Raw genomic sequence first — 17,233 nt, 5'->3', positions numbered from 1 at the left:
ACAATAGTTGGACTGATGATATCTACCAAAAATCTTCTATGCGCCACTTTTATATTACGGCTCAGAAGTCAGAATATAAGGAGGATAAATCAGCCATCAAATTTTTAAATGTGCCTAGTAACGTCAATGGGTTCAACATCCAAAATAGGTCTTTGGAGAACTACAGAGAGAGAGAGGGGTCAACTTGTATAATACAGAATTGCCAAAAAAAACGTATTACTTCACACAGCAAAACAGGTTAGTAAAGCCAAAAAAAAAAAAAAGGAAAATTTGAGTTAAGCACTTAAAACTCCACCAGTCCAACCTATATAAAATTTTACAAAAATGCGGGCAATCTTCCCTGTATCGATTTGAAAGTAGCATACAAGGGCCACTTACATTTATAACGGGTGAAAATTAACGAAGGGGAGGGGGAAGAGACAACCATCAAAATTACAATTTTCTCAAGGATTCACAAACCCAAATCATCTGTATCTGCTAACCCATGATAGCCTAAAAAGTCCGTGGGGGAGCAATTATTGTGCCCAATCCATGATAATCAGGAAGAAATTTCAACACCATAATCCCCCGCCGATCCTTGCAAAAGACATCCCACCGCTTGTGGCTATTAGTTTCTCCATTCTTGACCCATTCGTAATCGAGATCATGCATTTCCTCCACTTACAACAAGATTTCTGATAATTTAGACCAAAACCCCAAGGTATACAGGGAATTTTACAAGACATAGTTGTAGATATGCACCTATCATCTTCTGGTAAACCTGCTTCTTCTTGTTCGCCTAGCAGGAGTCACAGAGGAACATCATCCCGTTTAAAGTTCTGCCTCATGCCAATTAGAGATCTCTGCTCTCTGGTGGAAATGTAACTTAAGGTCAAATTGTCCCTGTTGTGAGGACTAGAAGTGCCACCTGCAACAGAGGTGAGATACCTTGCAGGGAGAATGGATGGAGAGTAGAAGTTACCACGTTCAAATTGGGAATTTCTGGCAGATCCAACCAATTTAGCTGGAGTGTCAAACAATGAAGTTTTCTTGTAAGGAGTTGTATGATCCATCTGGAGAAATGAAGGATCACTTGACATTGGAAGCAGAAAATTGGTGGAAGCTGGCTGCTGTATCTTGGGAGATTTTGCACAAGTTTCAACATCCTTAGCGGCAGGAAGGCAGCAAACATCCAAGTTTCCACTGATAATTTGTTGCCTATGTACTTCTGGGAGCAACTCTATGCATTTATTCTGTCCATGACATCAAACCCAGTTCAGAACTTCTTACTTGCATACATACATTTCCTCTTGCATATATTTATATCTAACAAATATTAGAATAAATATCGAAGTTCCTAAATGGAATTCACAAAAGACCAAAGGCAGAAAAAGCACTGTCCTCCCATGAAACCACCAAAATATAACTAGCCCATACCCGAAAAAATTACAACCCAGAACAAGCACCGTCTTCTCATGACTAAGTTCCATATGAAGAAAACACACATCTCAAAGCATAAAGCAAGGATCAAAACATCGAAATGTCAGATACCAACAAGTGGGTATCAGTGTGACTATCAATATAACCAATATTGTAATTTTTTTATTCTTTTTATTTTATCAGCATTAGAGGTTAGAGGGATGTATCCTACATCCCAAAGTTTTAAACTTCAAAAACCCTGTGTATTACAATATGCCCCTTTCAATATTTTTTATCCTTGGCATGAAGTAAACAGACCACTTAACAGCATGCATCCCCCACCCAAAAAAAAACATGGAAATCCAAAAGGTGAAATGCAAGTAACCATTGATCAGTTCTATGAGTGGAGAGGGGAGCAAGTGATTTGGAACCCGAAATTCAGAAGACCTTTGTTGGACCAAGAAGTAGAAGAGTGTATTCTGCTACTGGAAAAGTTACAAGATACAAATATATCCAGATTAAAGATGTGTGGAGAAACCCAGTGCCCCCAAGGATAGAAGCTTTTGCTTGGTTGGTGGCGCATGACAGCATCCTAACATTAGATCACTTGAAATCCAAAGGCATAAAGTTAGCAAACTGCTGCTATATGTGCAATCAGGAGGAAGAAACAGTTCATCTCTTCCTTTCATGTAGTGTGGCAGATTTCATCTGGAAGTTCTTCTCTTTCGTATTTGGAGAGAATGTATTTCTCCCTTCAGTTCCAGCAGAGATTTTCTCCAAATGGCCGAAAATCAGAGGAAATAAGAAAGCTAAAATCCTAGGAGTTGCACCCCATGCGCAGTATGCTGGTCCATTTTGAAAGAAAGAAATAGAAGGGTGTTTTTTTTTTTTTTGATAAAAGAAAGAAATAGAAGGGTGTTCGAGGATAAGAATAGAAGCATCGAGTGTTTGATAGCAGGAGTGGGTAATCTGATTTCAGCTTGGGTTCTCAGCCTTCCAGATTTTGACCAAGTGAACAAATCTGATCTGTTAGAGAATTTCTGGGGCACTTTGGAGCTGAATCCTTTTTTATTCTTTTTCGGTTTGAGTTGACCTGTATTTGGTTTGTCAACTTAACAACCATCATTTTGAGATGTACTGCTTTTTATTTCAATAAAATTTCCTTTTATCCTTCAAAAAAAAGGTGAAATGCAAGATCGCACCTAAAATTTCTCCCTCCTACAACCCACAGGCAAGAAAAACAGTAGGTTTTCCACTAAAATATTGTGAATGGGTGGATGAAATGCAACATACCACAAAAAAGCTGCTGGACAAGTAGAAGGGGTAGGGATGAAGAATAATGGGGAAGAAAAGGTGGACTCTGCTTCAAGAATAAGACTTACTACTGATGTTCAGTATTTACAAAGAGATGAGATTCTTGGAATGTGACCAGAAATCACCCGAAATAAGAAAGAAAAAATCTCCATCCACCTACCAACCCTTCACCAAACTCTCATTTGGATATTCAATGGCATGACACTAACACTCAAATCTCAAACTCTCAAGTAAATAAGCAAAGAAGTCATAAATCACTTACCACCAATCCTGTTCTCCAGTGACTGATTGATTTAATTCTGGATGCAGCCAGATCACTGATAGGTGTCTTTGAGGTGAAATCTTGCTCCAAAGTCTGAAGTTTATGATCAACTTGACATGCCTCAATGTATCGATAACGCTGGAAAAATAAATAAAAACAGATTTCTATGGTAAGCGCTCAATTCATTTTCTGCAAATTGTAAAACATCACACTAAAATTAAAGGGAAAAAAGAAGAAGGTTCAAAGTAAAAGGTATAAGATAATACAGCTTCTAAGTTTTCCCAGGCTAAAGTTCAACATGCAAAGAAGGATGTATGATCTGACTAAAAAAAATAGAGAAAAAAAAAAGCATGGACATTGCCACATTGGAGACAAATTTTTGTAATAGACATTGATGCAAGATGTCAAAATAAGTTAAAACTCCAAGTCCTATTAAACTTAAATGCTTGTCAGATTTTCAAGGTAATACAGAAATATTTTTTAACAGAAATAGATCGACGGTAATTTAATTACAGGAAAAAGGAGTTATGTGGGATCACCTGCTCTGGTATCATATTGATGTAGGAATAATAACACCGATATCCATTGATGTAGGACAAACAACTCTGATACCCAATTAATGTAGGATGACCATAACCCAAGAGGCCAAGAGTGAACCTAAGAAAGTCTTTATTGGCTAGAATAGAGTTAGGGATAACTATAGGACTAAAAACAGGGTTAAGGACAGATTCACCTAGGGAAGATAAAAATATAGAAAAAAAAAAGAAAACAAAGCCTAGGATATAATTTTCTAATTAAACTTTGTAGATAGATTTAGAATATTATGGGGTGATTTAATTCGAAAACCTTTTAAGTAGGTTTTCCATAGAAGGCCAATATTTTTCCTTCATGAGAGAAAGTGAGAAACTGCCAAGATTCTGGAAATTACGGTTTTAAATGGAGATTTAGGATGATATTTGGTACAATGAAAGGTGATGAAGACTTATGGGAGGCACACAAATATAAGAGCAATCACCAATGATTTGGCACAAGAAGGCAAAATTTGCCAACACATGAAAGAATAGTTTTCTATTTGAACTTGAAAAATACATGTATCTATTTTATCCTTTAAGCTGCATTTGGTGAGAATGCAAATGTAGAACCGAGGCAAATTTGTACTCCAGTTTTGCAGGTGCTTGGTAAGAATACGTCTTTAAACTGAAAATGAATATAAATTTGTTTTTTTTTCCTGACATGTTGGCATTTAAAATAAGGACAAGGCTTGCTCCAAAAAATGGAAGCAACTTTTGCACTAAAAGTTAGGAGTGGGCACATCCCGAGCTTTTCACGAGTTATATGAGCTTGGCTTGCAAAAAGCTCAATTCAGATCTAGAGCTTCAAGCCGAGCTCAAGCCCAATGAAGCTTAACTTTATTTCTATATGTAATGTTTTTAATTTTTTATATGTATAATTGTTTATTTTTTATATGTATAATTTTTTATTTTTATATGTAAAATAAAATAAATAAGAGAGAAGCCACACAACAAGGAAAGAGAATCTAAAGGAGAGGGGCATAAAAATTGGAGTTCATTAGAAAAAAAGTTGGAGAGGGAAAGGAAAGGAAAGAGAGAGAGAGAGAGAGAGAGAGAGAGAGAATAGGGATAGAGAAGAGAATCCAGATAATAGAAAGGGGTGAGAAACAGAAAAATTGGACTTCATTAGAAAACTAAGAGAAAGAAAGGACATAAAAGAGAGAGAATCTAACGGAATGATAAAGAAGAGGATATGTGGAAATATGCTAATAGTACATGGCAGATCAGTACAGACTGTACAAGGTAAAAAGAAAATGAGAGATAAAAACTCTTATCTCTCCCCACCCCAAGTTTCTGACTTACAATTGTGCCCAGAAAAAGTTTTTCTTCCCACCCTTTGTCTGGCTAAAGCATCAGCTACAGAATTAGCACAACGCTTTATCCAGTTGAAAGATAGTTCCATCTCTCTTGTCAGCCATCTAAGTTTTTTCTTTTCATTGCTGCAAATCCACATCACCATCTCATCACTTTGTAGGATATGTGGCTCATCTTTAATGAAATTACCATGCATTATATTTTCTCAAAAAAAAGGACATAAAAGAGAAAAAAACCACATATCCAAGAGGACAGAGAATCTAAAGGAAGGAGTAGGGAGAGGAGAGAGAAAAACCCAAGTTACATATGGGAAGATTAGACATTCTACACATAATATAACACCCCTATTTATAGTGGTCGCTAGGAGAGGGAGACTAATCTTTTCCTCCCATAATATTTTTGATCAATATATTCCTCCCATCATACCACATTTAAAATTCTTCTCTTCTGTTGCACACACTTCAAGATCACCATATTATGGTTTCAGAACAACAATTATTCCAATATTGGTTACGAAACAAAAGATATGTGTAGTTTTACTTTTCACACAATAGACTATGGAACCAAAATAAGGAAAAAAAAAGTATATATGAGAGTTCAGTAGGTCCTTATTAACACCATACACATAAAAGATTGCTTGTTGGCTGCAGCCAAGCTATACTACTACCCTCAAATCAAATGCCACTGTATCAAGACTGGAAAATGAAAATAAGAACTTGGATTTTCGTATACTTTAGCAGATAATAAATATGTTCTATGCAATAGGCACTCAATGTCACAGAAAAAAAAAAAAATAAACAAAGTCTCTTATTACCAGCCAACATTATAGATAAATGTTCCCAAATCCTAATTGGATCAAGTAAAGACCAAAGAGCTTCCTACAAAAGCTTATCTGTTTGTGCTGCATATGGCACATCAAGACCATCCATCAGATAAGGGACCCACAGGATTGGCCACTTGTTTAGCTCCACAGACCATATCAACCTAATATCCAACTTTGTATGGAGTTTTAACCAATTGGAAAATGGAAATAGCCAACAATATAAAAAGTCATTACTTAATGATGGTCCAAAGCTATCCAGGGTCTTGGGCAGGGTGGACTGAATACAGGCCTAATTAGCACAAAGTGGCTGCTCTAAGACTCAAACCCCGTTCTCGTGCTTCTCATTAATACTTTCAATTTTTTAATATAAAGATTTTACATAAAAAAGCATCCATTTTGAATTTGTAGCCAAAAGACCCTAGTTCATTTAGGGAAACTTACCAAACTCCATATTGCCAAACTTATTTCCTTATAACATAACCCTTCCCCAACTTCTAACTTATTTTAGATTTAAGGATTAAACAAACTGAACAATACGTAACAGCTAACAGGACAATCAGTGTACTCCCATTCAGTAAAACAGTCCAAAATTTGTCATCAAAGTTCCAATAAAAAATCAACTTTACTAGCACAATCCCATCTAAACCATCAAACAATTAGATGTAATGCACACCGTAAAGAAACCAAAAAAAGTAACCGAGTATAAGCATCATGTCTTAAACAGAGAACAAGTTCAGTTACCTCTAAAAGCAAACATACAACCTCCAGTTACCTCTACGATACAGTATTTTGGATGTTAATGTGCACAATGTTATGGGCCATAAATGAAATTTTTTTCTCAGTCCCAAATTAAATGTATAGACCTGAATGGATACCTGAAGATAAAACACAACAAGTAGACTTCCAATTGTGGTTGAAGGATCTTCAGTGGCATAGTCTAAGAGACATTTGTGGAGATACTTCTCCTCATCAGAATTCCAAGGTAATTCTATCATTCGATCAACTAGGTTTCGTCGAATGCATAGACAACAAATTTCTGTGACCAAAGCTTCCATCTGGTCCACCCAACTCACATATTGACCATTTAATCCATCTGATAGGGCCCGGGAAGATCCGTGCTTCAAATTATCTTCCTTCACCTTCATGCAATGTGTCCTCTGGTACATAAAGGATTCAGTCAACAGTCCACACTCAACTCTCACCCGAACTGCTGTCACAGCCTCACGAAGGGTGACCGGTTGCGGTTCACCATGCTCAGTATTAGCATAACCAGACAGCCCATCACGCCCAGACCACCGTAAAACCATCAGAGCTGCTTCAGGATTTTGCCTTTCTAGCAAAACTTGGGAGATCTTTGGATGTGTTACAGGGCTTGCAATTTCTGGAAGAAGACGACAAGCTTCCTAAAAAGAAAAAAGAAGAAAAAACAATTAGAAGAGTAAAATAAATCGAGAATAAAATTCAGACTTGACACTCCATAACAATCTATAAATTTCATCTCCAAGATAGTAGGAAGGACAATCAATTTTGGATAGAATGGATACAGAACCAAAAGCCTTAGGGAAATTTTATTTCATATAACAAGCAGAGTTATTATTTGAGGATATTGCCCACGCAAAACCAGGGTTCTTGTAGTAGATCCCAGCCAGTTAAGACTTAAATTAGGCTTTTTTACTTTGATCTGAGTTGAGTTGAACAGGCATAGCTGTTGAATGAAATGCATATGCATCAATTTGAAGGTAGTAAATGGGATGAACCATAATATAATAAAAATACAATGAATATATGTAATATCATCTTAGTACCCTGATAAAAACCAGATCTAGGATTTAGATCTGAAAGAAAATATGAAGAAATTATCCATAACTTACCTGCAATGCCTCATCTGTATGATCATCCAGAAGATAGAATGTTAACGATTCTAGTAGAGAGTGCCTGGTTATACCAAATGTAGCAGCAAAATCATCTATAACATATCTCCACTTTTCATCAGGCATTGTCCAATGCCGATCAAACAAGTAATACAAGAACTGCCATAAATTAAGGGGAACAAGGGAAAGAAATCGTATGTAATTGGAATTAGAACCATGAGCAGAAGCATTTATACAGATAAAGGATACAATTGCACGTTTTGCAACTACCATATCAGAACTTCCATATAAAAACAATATGTCAGTAGCAGCCCGCAAATTTTCAAATGGATAGCATCCCACAGCTCCCATCCTAGACCTGAAGATTGACAATGAACTTACATCCTTCTGCAAGGATGTAACTTCTAGTCCATCTCCCATGGCTTGCCCATAACCTTGTTCTATCTCAAGGTTTGATATTGCATCTTCAATGAAGAGGGTGGACCCATCTTGCTGGGCAGACTCTTGAGAACTATTAATCAAGTCAGGCCATGCACGCCTGATTGCAGCTGACTTCCTTTCACGAACGTGAGTGCACCATGAAGTGAAATTAGAATAACGCGACTTAACGCTCTCAAGAAACTGATGTTTTATACACCAAATCATGATCTCCAAATGCTGAGAAGACAAGAAAATGTATATAATGGGAAGATAATCAATTATATGCTGAGACAGTAGATTTTTTATCACTGTAAGCATCTCTTAGATCTCCTAAGCACAATCAAACTCATAAAATAAAATATGATATCAATATGATGTGATGGTAAAAATAAAAATATAATAAATGCATGGAAATAAAAAAAGCCATATCATATGAAAATGAAATTTGATACAAGACAATAGAAGCATGTCTGAGTCCAACTGACCCACAATATAGAAAGGAAAAAAAATAAAGCAGATGTCATACAACTTAAAACACAAATATAACTATCAACATGTGGTCCCCTCATACATGCAATACAAAAGCACCAACCAAATTAGCATCAAAAAACTGAAATGTGTAATGTAATTTGGTATTACAAAAGTTAACAATAATGACATAATACAGATAATAACACATCACCTTATCAGGCACACAAGTTCTTTCAATTCCGAATCCCAACTCACAAGTTCCAGTAATAGTTCAAACAGTCAAATATACATACCTAATGACTCATCAACTCAATAATAAATGTTTCAAGGGTTTAGAGTAATCAAACCTGCTTTGCTTTTAATACATTCTCTTGAAGGTGGTGCAAGTCATTAAGCTGTGCAGAAAGAGTTCCCCTAAAAGATGATTCCAAAACCTCAAGCACAGTGGAGATACCAGAGAGATGCCCTGAAAACCTTAGTAGTAAACCCAGTCTTGTTCTCATCCCTTCTACTTCAAGAGTATCTGTTAAAAATGTGTTTAAGGACCTGAACGCAGAATAGGCCTCTGGCTTTTACGAAAAGAAAAAACAAACCAAAAGTAACTTGATTCATATGTAAAATTAAATGAAACACAAGGATACATATTCCCCCAAGATCTGAAATGATATTGTCGAATGTCCGCCTGCACCAATCTTTAACAACTACTTCATCCAGCAGAAAAGCAACCACGGGGTTACTAGACACAGCACTTTCATCCATACAGACATCTGTAACATCTGATGAATTTTGTCAAGAAACAGACAAACAGAAGCCATTCACAATGCTCCAGTACCTCAGATGCCTTGTTTCATTTATTTCAGACTTTTGTGAAAAATATAAATGATTACAATATTACACTTCTCAATGGTCACAGAAGATAATACTTTTCAACAAAAAAAAAAAAGAACTGCAGCAACTGCACTTGTAAAAAGCATTTCCAAGGATGCTAAATACTAATGTTTACCAAAAGAAAAATACAAAAACTTTATCAACTTTCAGTTTTTTCCATGCGGTTTCTTTTCACTAGTTTTCTAGAGAAATCCCTACATGAATAGAAAACCAAAAGAAATTAAAAGAAACATTGTCAACTTGTACAAGATATTTATAACTGTGCACCCAAAAAGAAGATTCCAGGCAGGCCCGGCTTAAGATTTGCATACATAAAAAATGGAGCAATATTCCCTCAGCCAACTAAAGGAAATAAAGCACCTTAGCCAACACTGTTATTAACCAGCAGCCTTTGGCCAATGGATGTTGACCAATTCGACCTCGACTATTCTCTTGGTCAAATGATGAGACCATGACTATCTACAAAAGAAGGCAAAAAGAATGATACAGTGGCTGATCAAAGAAGATGTGCCACTATACAAGATATTTGTAACTATGCACCCAAAAAGAACAGGTAGGCCTGGCTCAAGATTTAAATACATAAAAAATGGAGCATTATTCCCTCAGCCAACTAAAGCCCTTGGCCAATGGATGTTGACCAATTCAAGCTCAACTATTCTCTTGGTCAAATAATGAGACCATACCTATCTACAAAAGAAAGCAAAAAGAAGGATACAGTGGCAGATCAAAGAAACCAAGTTGTTCTCCATGGCAACATCAAACAGGCAATAAAGCCGTTGGATGTCAGCTGTCAACTGCTTCTCCCCATCTTCTTTCTCTTGAAATCTGTCATCATATTTTTTTGAGATAAGACCAGCCTCCATGCATTCATAGTAAAGACGATGACTGATTTTGTTTCCAGTCTTTGGTATTGGAATTCTACAAATTGGGCATAGATCACACCGCTGACTACATTCAGCACACAGTGAGGCATGCCTACATGAATTTAACACATGATGCACATAGCGCCCACATCTCCCCAAGTCTCTAGTTGCTCGACAGCGCTCAATTTTTGCTTCATTGCACAATTCAATAAGATCAATTGATGCCAAGTATTTCAATGCTTCCTGAAATAAAAAAACACAGTTAGAAAAAATATATATACAGAACATTTCAAGAAGTAGTATAACACTCGACAAGAGAAAGATTAAAGTAAATTGCATAAAAAAAAAAACTGAAAAGTTAGATGTGGGTAGACCATAGATAATCGCCACTTTTGTTGAAGGATACAAAAGAAGCAACCTTTACTTGCTTAAACATAAATTCAACATAGAAATTTTGAGTGAACTAACTTACCAATCTCCATGATGAAAGAATGGGACAGAAACACCCTTGCATTTGTTCTTTGGGGCGGATGAAAGGGAAAAAAATTCAGCTAGAAGGAGTTGAGGGAGAATAAGATAATTGTTGAAAGAATAAAGAGGCCCCAAAAAATTGCATAGGAGTAGCAAAATCTCAAAGCTAAACATCCACAAAGACCCCTTGGCCCTGCCTCAGCAAGAAACCAACCCAATTGCATTCTTGGATGAGATATTTCACATAGAGTTTGCAGTCTGGACAGGCTTTATACCCTTTGCCTTTCTGGAAAGTAAAAATTCCAGATGAGAGGCAAGTAGACTAGGAGAGACCATGAAATCAGAATTCACCTTATCCTTTAGACAACTGGCCCAAAAGGACAAGGAAAGAGGTCTTTAATGGGAGTTCTGTCACACCATAAACCAGTCCAGAATTTAACAGGTTTATGAAACCCAGACTTCTTATGGGTCACTCCAGAGGACATGAAATCTATGTTACCCAGACAAAGCAATGCTTCAGTTATCAAAAGAACAAGAGGCAGATACAATCACACCTTTTTGCATGAAGCATAACAGCAAGATTACACTTACTAAGGATGACTCACGAGTTATATCACCAACAAGTGGAATGAGTTTATTGATGTAAAAGAATGAGTAACACCTATACCCCGGTAGGTAAAGAGAATAGCATATAAAACAGCCTTAGGCTTACCATGCATACCTAAATAAGCAATATTAGTTCCAGGGCATGGTGCCCTCCAAACAAGACTATCCCTTGGAATCCTAGCCCTAGCCAAAGAATCTGCTGTTTTATTTAGCTTTCCTGAATAAACAGTTCAAGCTGGTTAAAAGAACTTTTTTTCCTTCTCTAGGTAGAAAATTTAGTGCCCAAGGACCACCTGAATCTTAAGGCATCCAATTTTACCAGTTACCACCATTTGGCAGTCTCCTACTACTACTATTACTATACCCATGGCAACCTGAAAAAAAGGCCAATTATGAGGAAGATCCCTTCACCTGCTGGGCCCAAAAAGCTGATTAGGATATTCTCCCCATCATCTTTAAAGTTACTCCTATATCAAAAGCCCTTGGATTACTTAAATAGCATCCATCAAAATATAATCTTGTTCTTCCAATTTCTGGAACTTCCCTCACCAATCACATATTCACATGCTTTCTTCCAATAAGCAACTCTCAAGTGTAACACCATGATGAGATCATAACCAAAGACTTTTGGGTTATTTAGAAATTTAAAAGGCATTTAGTAAGAAAGAGGTTTTCAAGTTTCCAAACACTAAGATTAGCATTGTTGATCCCCCCTTTTCTGATATACAAATTATGCCCAGTTCAAAAGATGAGTTTTTCCACATCCCCCCCCAACCAACCTCTTAGCAAATCTTTTTCAAACACCAGTTCCAAAAATAAAACTGCCTCAAGATCCCCCTCCCCTCTCTGATTTACAAATTATGCCCAGTTCAAAAGATGAGTTTTTCCGCATCCCCCCAACCAACCTCTTAGCAAATCTTTTTCAAACATCAGTTCCAAAAATAAAACTGCCTCAAGATCCCCACCTGAAAGATGTCCCTAGAACTATTTATCCACCCTATATTAAAATATAAAAAGGCAGCCCAGTGCATGAGGCTCCTGCACATACAGAGAGACAGATGTACACAGCCTTACCACTGTGAATACAGAGAGGCTATTTCCAAGATTTGAACCCTGGTCACCCAGGTCACAATGGAGCAACCCAACAGTTGCACCAAGGCCCACCCTCTCCTATATTAAAATAAAAACAATACCTAAATAGAATGTTGCAATCTTCCACAAATAGATTAATTCCTAGCAAGGAACTTTCTCTTCTTTCATGCACTCATTTCCAACTGGAGGATATCTAAGATTTGGTCATCTTCAAAAAAAAAAAGCTCCACGAGGAAGAGATGATACAACATCCCATCCACCTGTACCACCTACCATCTTTTCAATGGAACTATGCAATAATCTAATAAATCTAATCCTTGCAAATGAAATTAAAAAGGTTGAAAATAAAACTATGAACACTCTAGTGAGTAAAAAATTGATAAATAAGCTTCATCAGGCATTACTTCTTGGAAAGATTGTATGGTAACAATTAAAAAATTGCAAATGTTTCTTGAAAACCCATATTCTAGGCATTTCTCAACCCTCTGTTTTTACAAGGGAGAGGGTGAAGTGGACATAAATTTCATGGAACCAGATAAAATAGATGCTGCTTACTCAGCAAAACTAAACAGAAATATCAAATACCTATAGTGATGAAATGACAAAAAAAATATCTAAGACAAAATCCAGGCAATAGAAATTTTCTCAACAGCATAAGCATTCAGAGAAAAGATGAGTTATTAATTGAAAATGGAGGAGAGAATCCAGCCCCTATTATGAGTATCTTACATCAAGATGTAAAAAAGATCATAAGATGCCAGACAAATCATTAAATATTGCATCATTGAGATATTCATGCCAAGCAGAAACCAAGAGGTTAGAGCTGATTTAATTTCTACTACAGAAAAGGAAAGGCATCAGTGTATAAAATACATATAAATATAGAGCATTTATTCCAAAACTCAGGTTCAACATCATTTTGCCTGACTAGAGAGGCACCCATCTAAAGATAATTGAAAGATAAGCAGTGCATCAAAAGTGAGAAGCAAAAGAAAAGCACAAGGGCCCTCTAGCACCTAAGGCACAAGGTGACGCATGTTCCTTGACAAAGCAAGCCTTACATCTATGGGGGGGAAAAAAATTAACAAAAAATTAAAACATAAAATATGGAAATTTGAACTTCAAAAAGTTTATTAGCTCAAATCCAAATACACAAACATAACAAACAAATTCAAAGTAAAAGTGAAATGCCCTGCATTCTACTTTGAATACTCAACAATTCAAACATGCTAAACTCTGAATGTGTTTGTTTATCTCGTAGTTGTACTACTTCAAGTACCTAGTGTGACATTAGACACCAGATATCTTGCATTCCCAATCCCATGAGATTGCGGCCTTTACATTGATATCTCTTCAAGGCCACGGGGGAAGGGGATCAAAGACAGTGACACTAACCCTTTTCTTTGCTCATATATATAAGAGGGTTGGTTTTATGGTTTTGGCTGCAGTTCATTCTATTTAGAATTAGGGGCCATAGATTAGGTGCATTAATATTGCTTCTTTAGCAAAAATTTTGCTATTTAAGATCCAATTGGTAAAAAATGTGAATTCAAAACGCCAATGTGTTTTGTTTCTTTTAAAAATTAATAGACCATTACTAGTTTACTAGTGCACAGGCATTAATAAAAGGTAATATAAAAGCTATTAAACCATCATAAAGGTATGAAACAAATAAGAATGTACAAATAAATAACCAAAAAGGCACATTTTTTGGTTAGGTGGGCACTATGAGATGGATGTTATGTGATGATTAAAAGATTAGTTTTATTTTGCTGGAGTGTTGATTGAATCTGACAATTTTAAGCATTTTGGGGCTGTGGTGTTGGGTTTTAATTGTAATTGCTTGTTAGGTGGGGCATTATTATTCTTTTTGTAGTTTCAGTTGTTGTTGGGGCCACAGTGCCTTTTTGATAAGCTTATACTTTTTATTTTTAAAGAAATCTCTTGTCAGGTGTGCCTTTTAAAACACTAAATATAGCCAGTATTTTTCAGGTCCATGTTGGACAATACTGGCCTAGGATGGATATTAATCAACTAAAACTTGTTACGTAGCAACTTAAGAGCCATATTCTAATCAATAGATTAGTTAAAACTTTCCAAATTCTCCACTATGTCGGTATAGGGTGAAGATGATTGTGGATTGCGTCTTGCTTATCCACATTTGCCACCTTCATCATTATTTTTATCTTTTTAGTCAAATGCATAGTCTGTAATAGATGGTTACCTTTAGACTCCTCATGGAGTGAAATAATGATGCAAGGAATCAAAGAACATAGAATGGAAAAATGCATTCAATGCCATAATCCTGGACCCAAATTTCAATTCTTAATCCATGATGGTTGATTATTTGGTAATGAGAACCAAGTGCATTCACCTTCTAAGGCAAAACCATTGTGGATCCACAATCCAGGATTAATGTTGTATAATGAAAATGAGAACCAAGTGCTTTAAAGTTCTATAAGTTATAGAAAAGTGGTCATGCACTTTGAAAAATCTAATGGCACTTTGTTTCTGGCATCTAGAAGTGTAGGCATGGTTCAGTGTCTAGTTAATATAGTCGGCAATGTCAGGTCTCTAAAAAGTCATCCTCACTCAAGTATCATTATCCCATCAACTCGGACTTGAGAAATGACTGTTATAATCAAGATATGCATGGAACAGGGCAAAAGTTGACAAACACCTAGCTAGTCTTTGTATCATCCTCATATCATCCATCATGCAAAACAGACTTTGTAAATATATATACCTCGACGTTTTTAAAAAAGAAAACAACTATGGCTATAAGTTGTTGCAAACTCGCAGCAGGGGCATATCATATCGTATTCCTAGCCAGATTAACTCCCACATAATAAAAAGCTATAATAATGGGTGAAATTGCTCGGTAATTTCTATTGATTTTCCTTGAATTGTACTGCCAATTCAGAATATGATGAACTCCGTTACCATTACTTCTTATTTTAGGAGAGGTGAACAAGCAAACAGATAAATCTTCAAAACCGTGGAAGCCGCCAATTACCCGTTTCCTTGATTCAGATGATTGCTATCGACTATGTTGTAGAGCATCAAAAATCAGAAACTTGCAATGGTCAAATAACTTAAGTTGATCCCTTAGGTAAACCGATCCTTGAAGCTAAAGGTTTCAGTTTCGTAAGTATATGTCCGCAGATATACCTAAGCAATGAAGCAAAAAAGGGGGGAAAGTAGCACCTGGACATCCTTGCTGTTGTAGTTTGGCTGCAGCGTCGGTGTGGCAGAGCGTAGAGGGCTTTCACCATTGACGAACTCGGAGGAAACGACACCTCCATCGGATCTTCTCCTCTCCATAACACGAGCAAAGAGGCCACTTGCAGAAATGCGAGTTGATCAAGGACTGCAGCGAGCAGCAGAAAAGTATATGGAAGAGAATAAAGGAGTTGGCTATTAGCCTTAAGGAAACAACGCCATTGTTCAGTGTTGAACCTCGAGAAGAGTTTCTATTTTCTAGGTTTTGTGCGTTCTGCGCGAAGAGAGCAGGTTTTTGAAAAAGAGGGGAAAAAATGGAGCGTTCTTTTTCTCTGCTAATAATATACGGAGGTAAATGTAGACCTAACTATTTGGCCGTTGGATTAGAATCTTTGGATCCAAGTATACCACAAACAAAATGAGGAAAATTCCTTGCCTCTCTTCGCATGAGCTCGGATCTGCTACCCGTAAAGACTCTACGCACAATACTACAACCCCACATCGGGATTCAAGAAACCGGAAACATCTATTGTGTGTAGACTTGTGGGAAGTACTGTGTATAGGCTTCTATTTTAGTGTCTTTTTTGTTTTTAAGAGGTTTTATTAATCTATGGAAATAATGATAAAAATTATTTGAGTAAAATACAAAATCTTTTCCTGAAATTTTTAACCATCATAAAAACCTCCCTTATAATTTTATTTTAATAAAAACCTCCTTTTCGTCAGACGAAAACATTAGATTGATGCACCAGCTTTTTCCAAATATCCATTCTACCCTTATATAAATTATTTTACATACAAAATTACTGAAATAATCTCATTTTAACTCAACAAAAAAACATATTTCAGTAATTTTATATGTAAAATTACTGAAATAATCATTAAAAGAGGTTTTTATTGAGTTAAAATAGGGTTATTTCAGTAATTTTGTATGTAAAATAATTTATAAAAAAGTAGAATGAGTATTTGGAAAAAAAACTGGTGCATCAATTTAAGGTTTTTGGTATAGGACAGTGAGAAAGGAAGGTTTTTGTTAAATTTTTCAAGTTCTGGAGAAGTATTTATTAAAATAAAACTATAAGAGAAATTTTTATGATTGTCAAAAAACTTCAAAGGAGGTTTTTGTCTTTTACCCAAATTATTTATGCCTCCAATCGATTTTCTATCAAAATTCTCACAGCTAGAGGTAACTTTTATCTCAAAAACTGGGCCGGGTTAGATGGGATTGAGGCTAATCCAATTTGTTAAGCCCCCACCCGTAATCCAACTCTTTTTCGGGTTGGATTTGTATCTCTGGCTGGGTTGACATTCCGTTTTTCCTTTTTAAAACATGAAATTAGGATCGTTTGTTTTTAGTTTTCGAGTGCTATTTATTTTTTGGACTTGAAATTAGGGACCGTTTGTTAATATCCGAATATGCTGAACTGGAAAGTTTATCCATGGGATGTGGGAATAAGATTTTAAGGAAGTTGTGGGCTTTTTATTATTTAATTATTTTAACAACTAAAAACTTCCATAAAAAATATTTTAGCAACTAAAAGATAGAGCAATAAGCCTTTTAATTCATCAACTGCAGTCATTACCAAATGAGCTCGAATCCCCTACCCACAAACTCTTGCCCTATGTAGAAAATAGCAATGCCCCAT

The 17,233-nt window shown here is 36.2% G+C and overlaps 1 protein-coding gene and 1 long non-coding RNA gene across 2 annotated transcripts; both read right to left on the bottom strand.

Moving 5' to 3' along the window:
- Nucleotides 1-275: 275 nt before the first annotated feature.
- On the bottom strand, nt 276-799 carry LOC148880481 (uncharacterized). The gene is made up of 2 exons (XR_016104578.1): nt 742-799; nt 276-659 (listed from the first exon to the last, which is right to left on the bottom strand). It is a non-coding gene; the product is annotated as an uncharacterized LOC148880481 (long non-coding RNA).
- Nucleotide 800: 1 nt separating this feature from the next.
- Nucleotides 801-15,903, bottom strand: HOS1 (ubiquitin-protein ligase; the record flags this gene model as incomplete). The annotated part of the gene is made up of 9 exons (XM_088976509.1): nt 15,573-15,903; nt 10,049-10,439; nt 9,087-9,221; nt 8,793-8,968; nt 7,804-8,211; nt 7,555-7,713; nt 6,559-7,086; nt 2,975-3,112; nt 801-1,232 (listed from the first exon to the last, which is right to left on the bottom strand). Coding segments are annotated over exons 1-9 (2,484 nt in total), but the record flags the coding sequence as incomplete, so codon positions are not given.
- Nucleotides 15,904-17,233: the final 1,330 nt, after the last annotated feature.

Source organism: Nelumbo lutea, chromosome 1 (genome assembly GCF_056320005.1).
Source record: "Nelumbo lutea isolate HS-2025 chromosome 1, American lotus-T2T, whole genome shotgun sequence".
Lineage (NCBI taxonomy): Eukaryota > Viridiplantae > Streptophyta > Magnoliopsida > Proteales > Nelumbonaceae > Nelumbo > Nelumbo lutea.
Note: the sequence above shows the minus strand (reverse complement) of the source record. Positions and strands in the feature narration are given on the sequence as shown.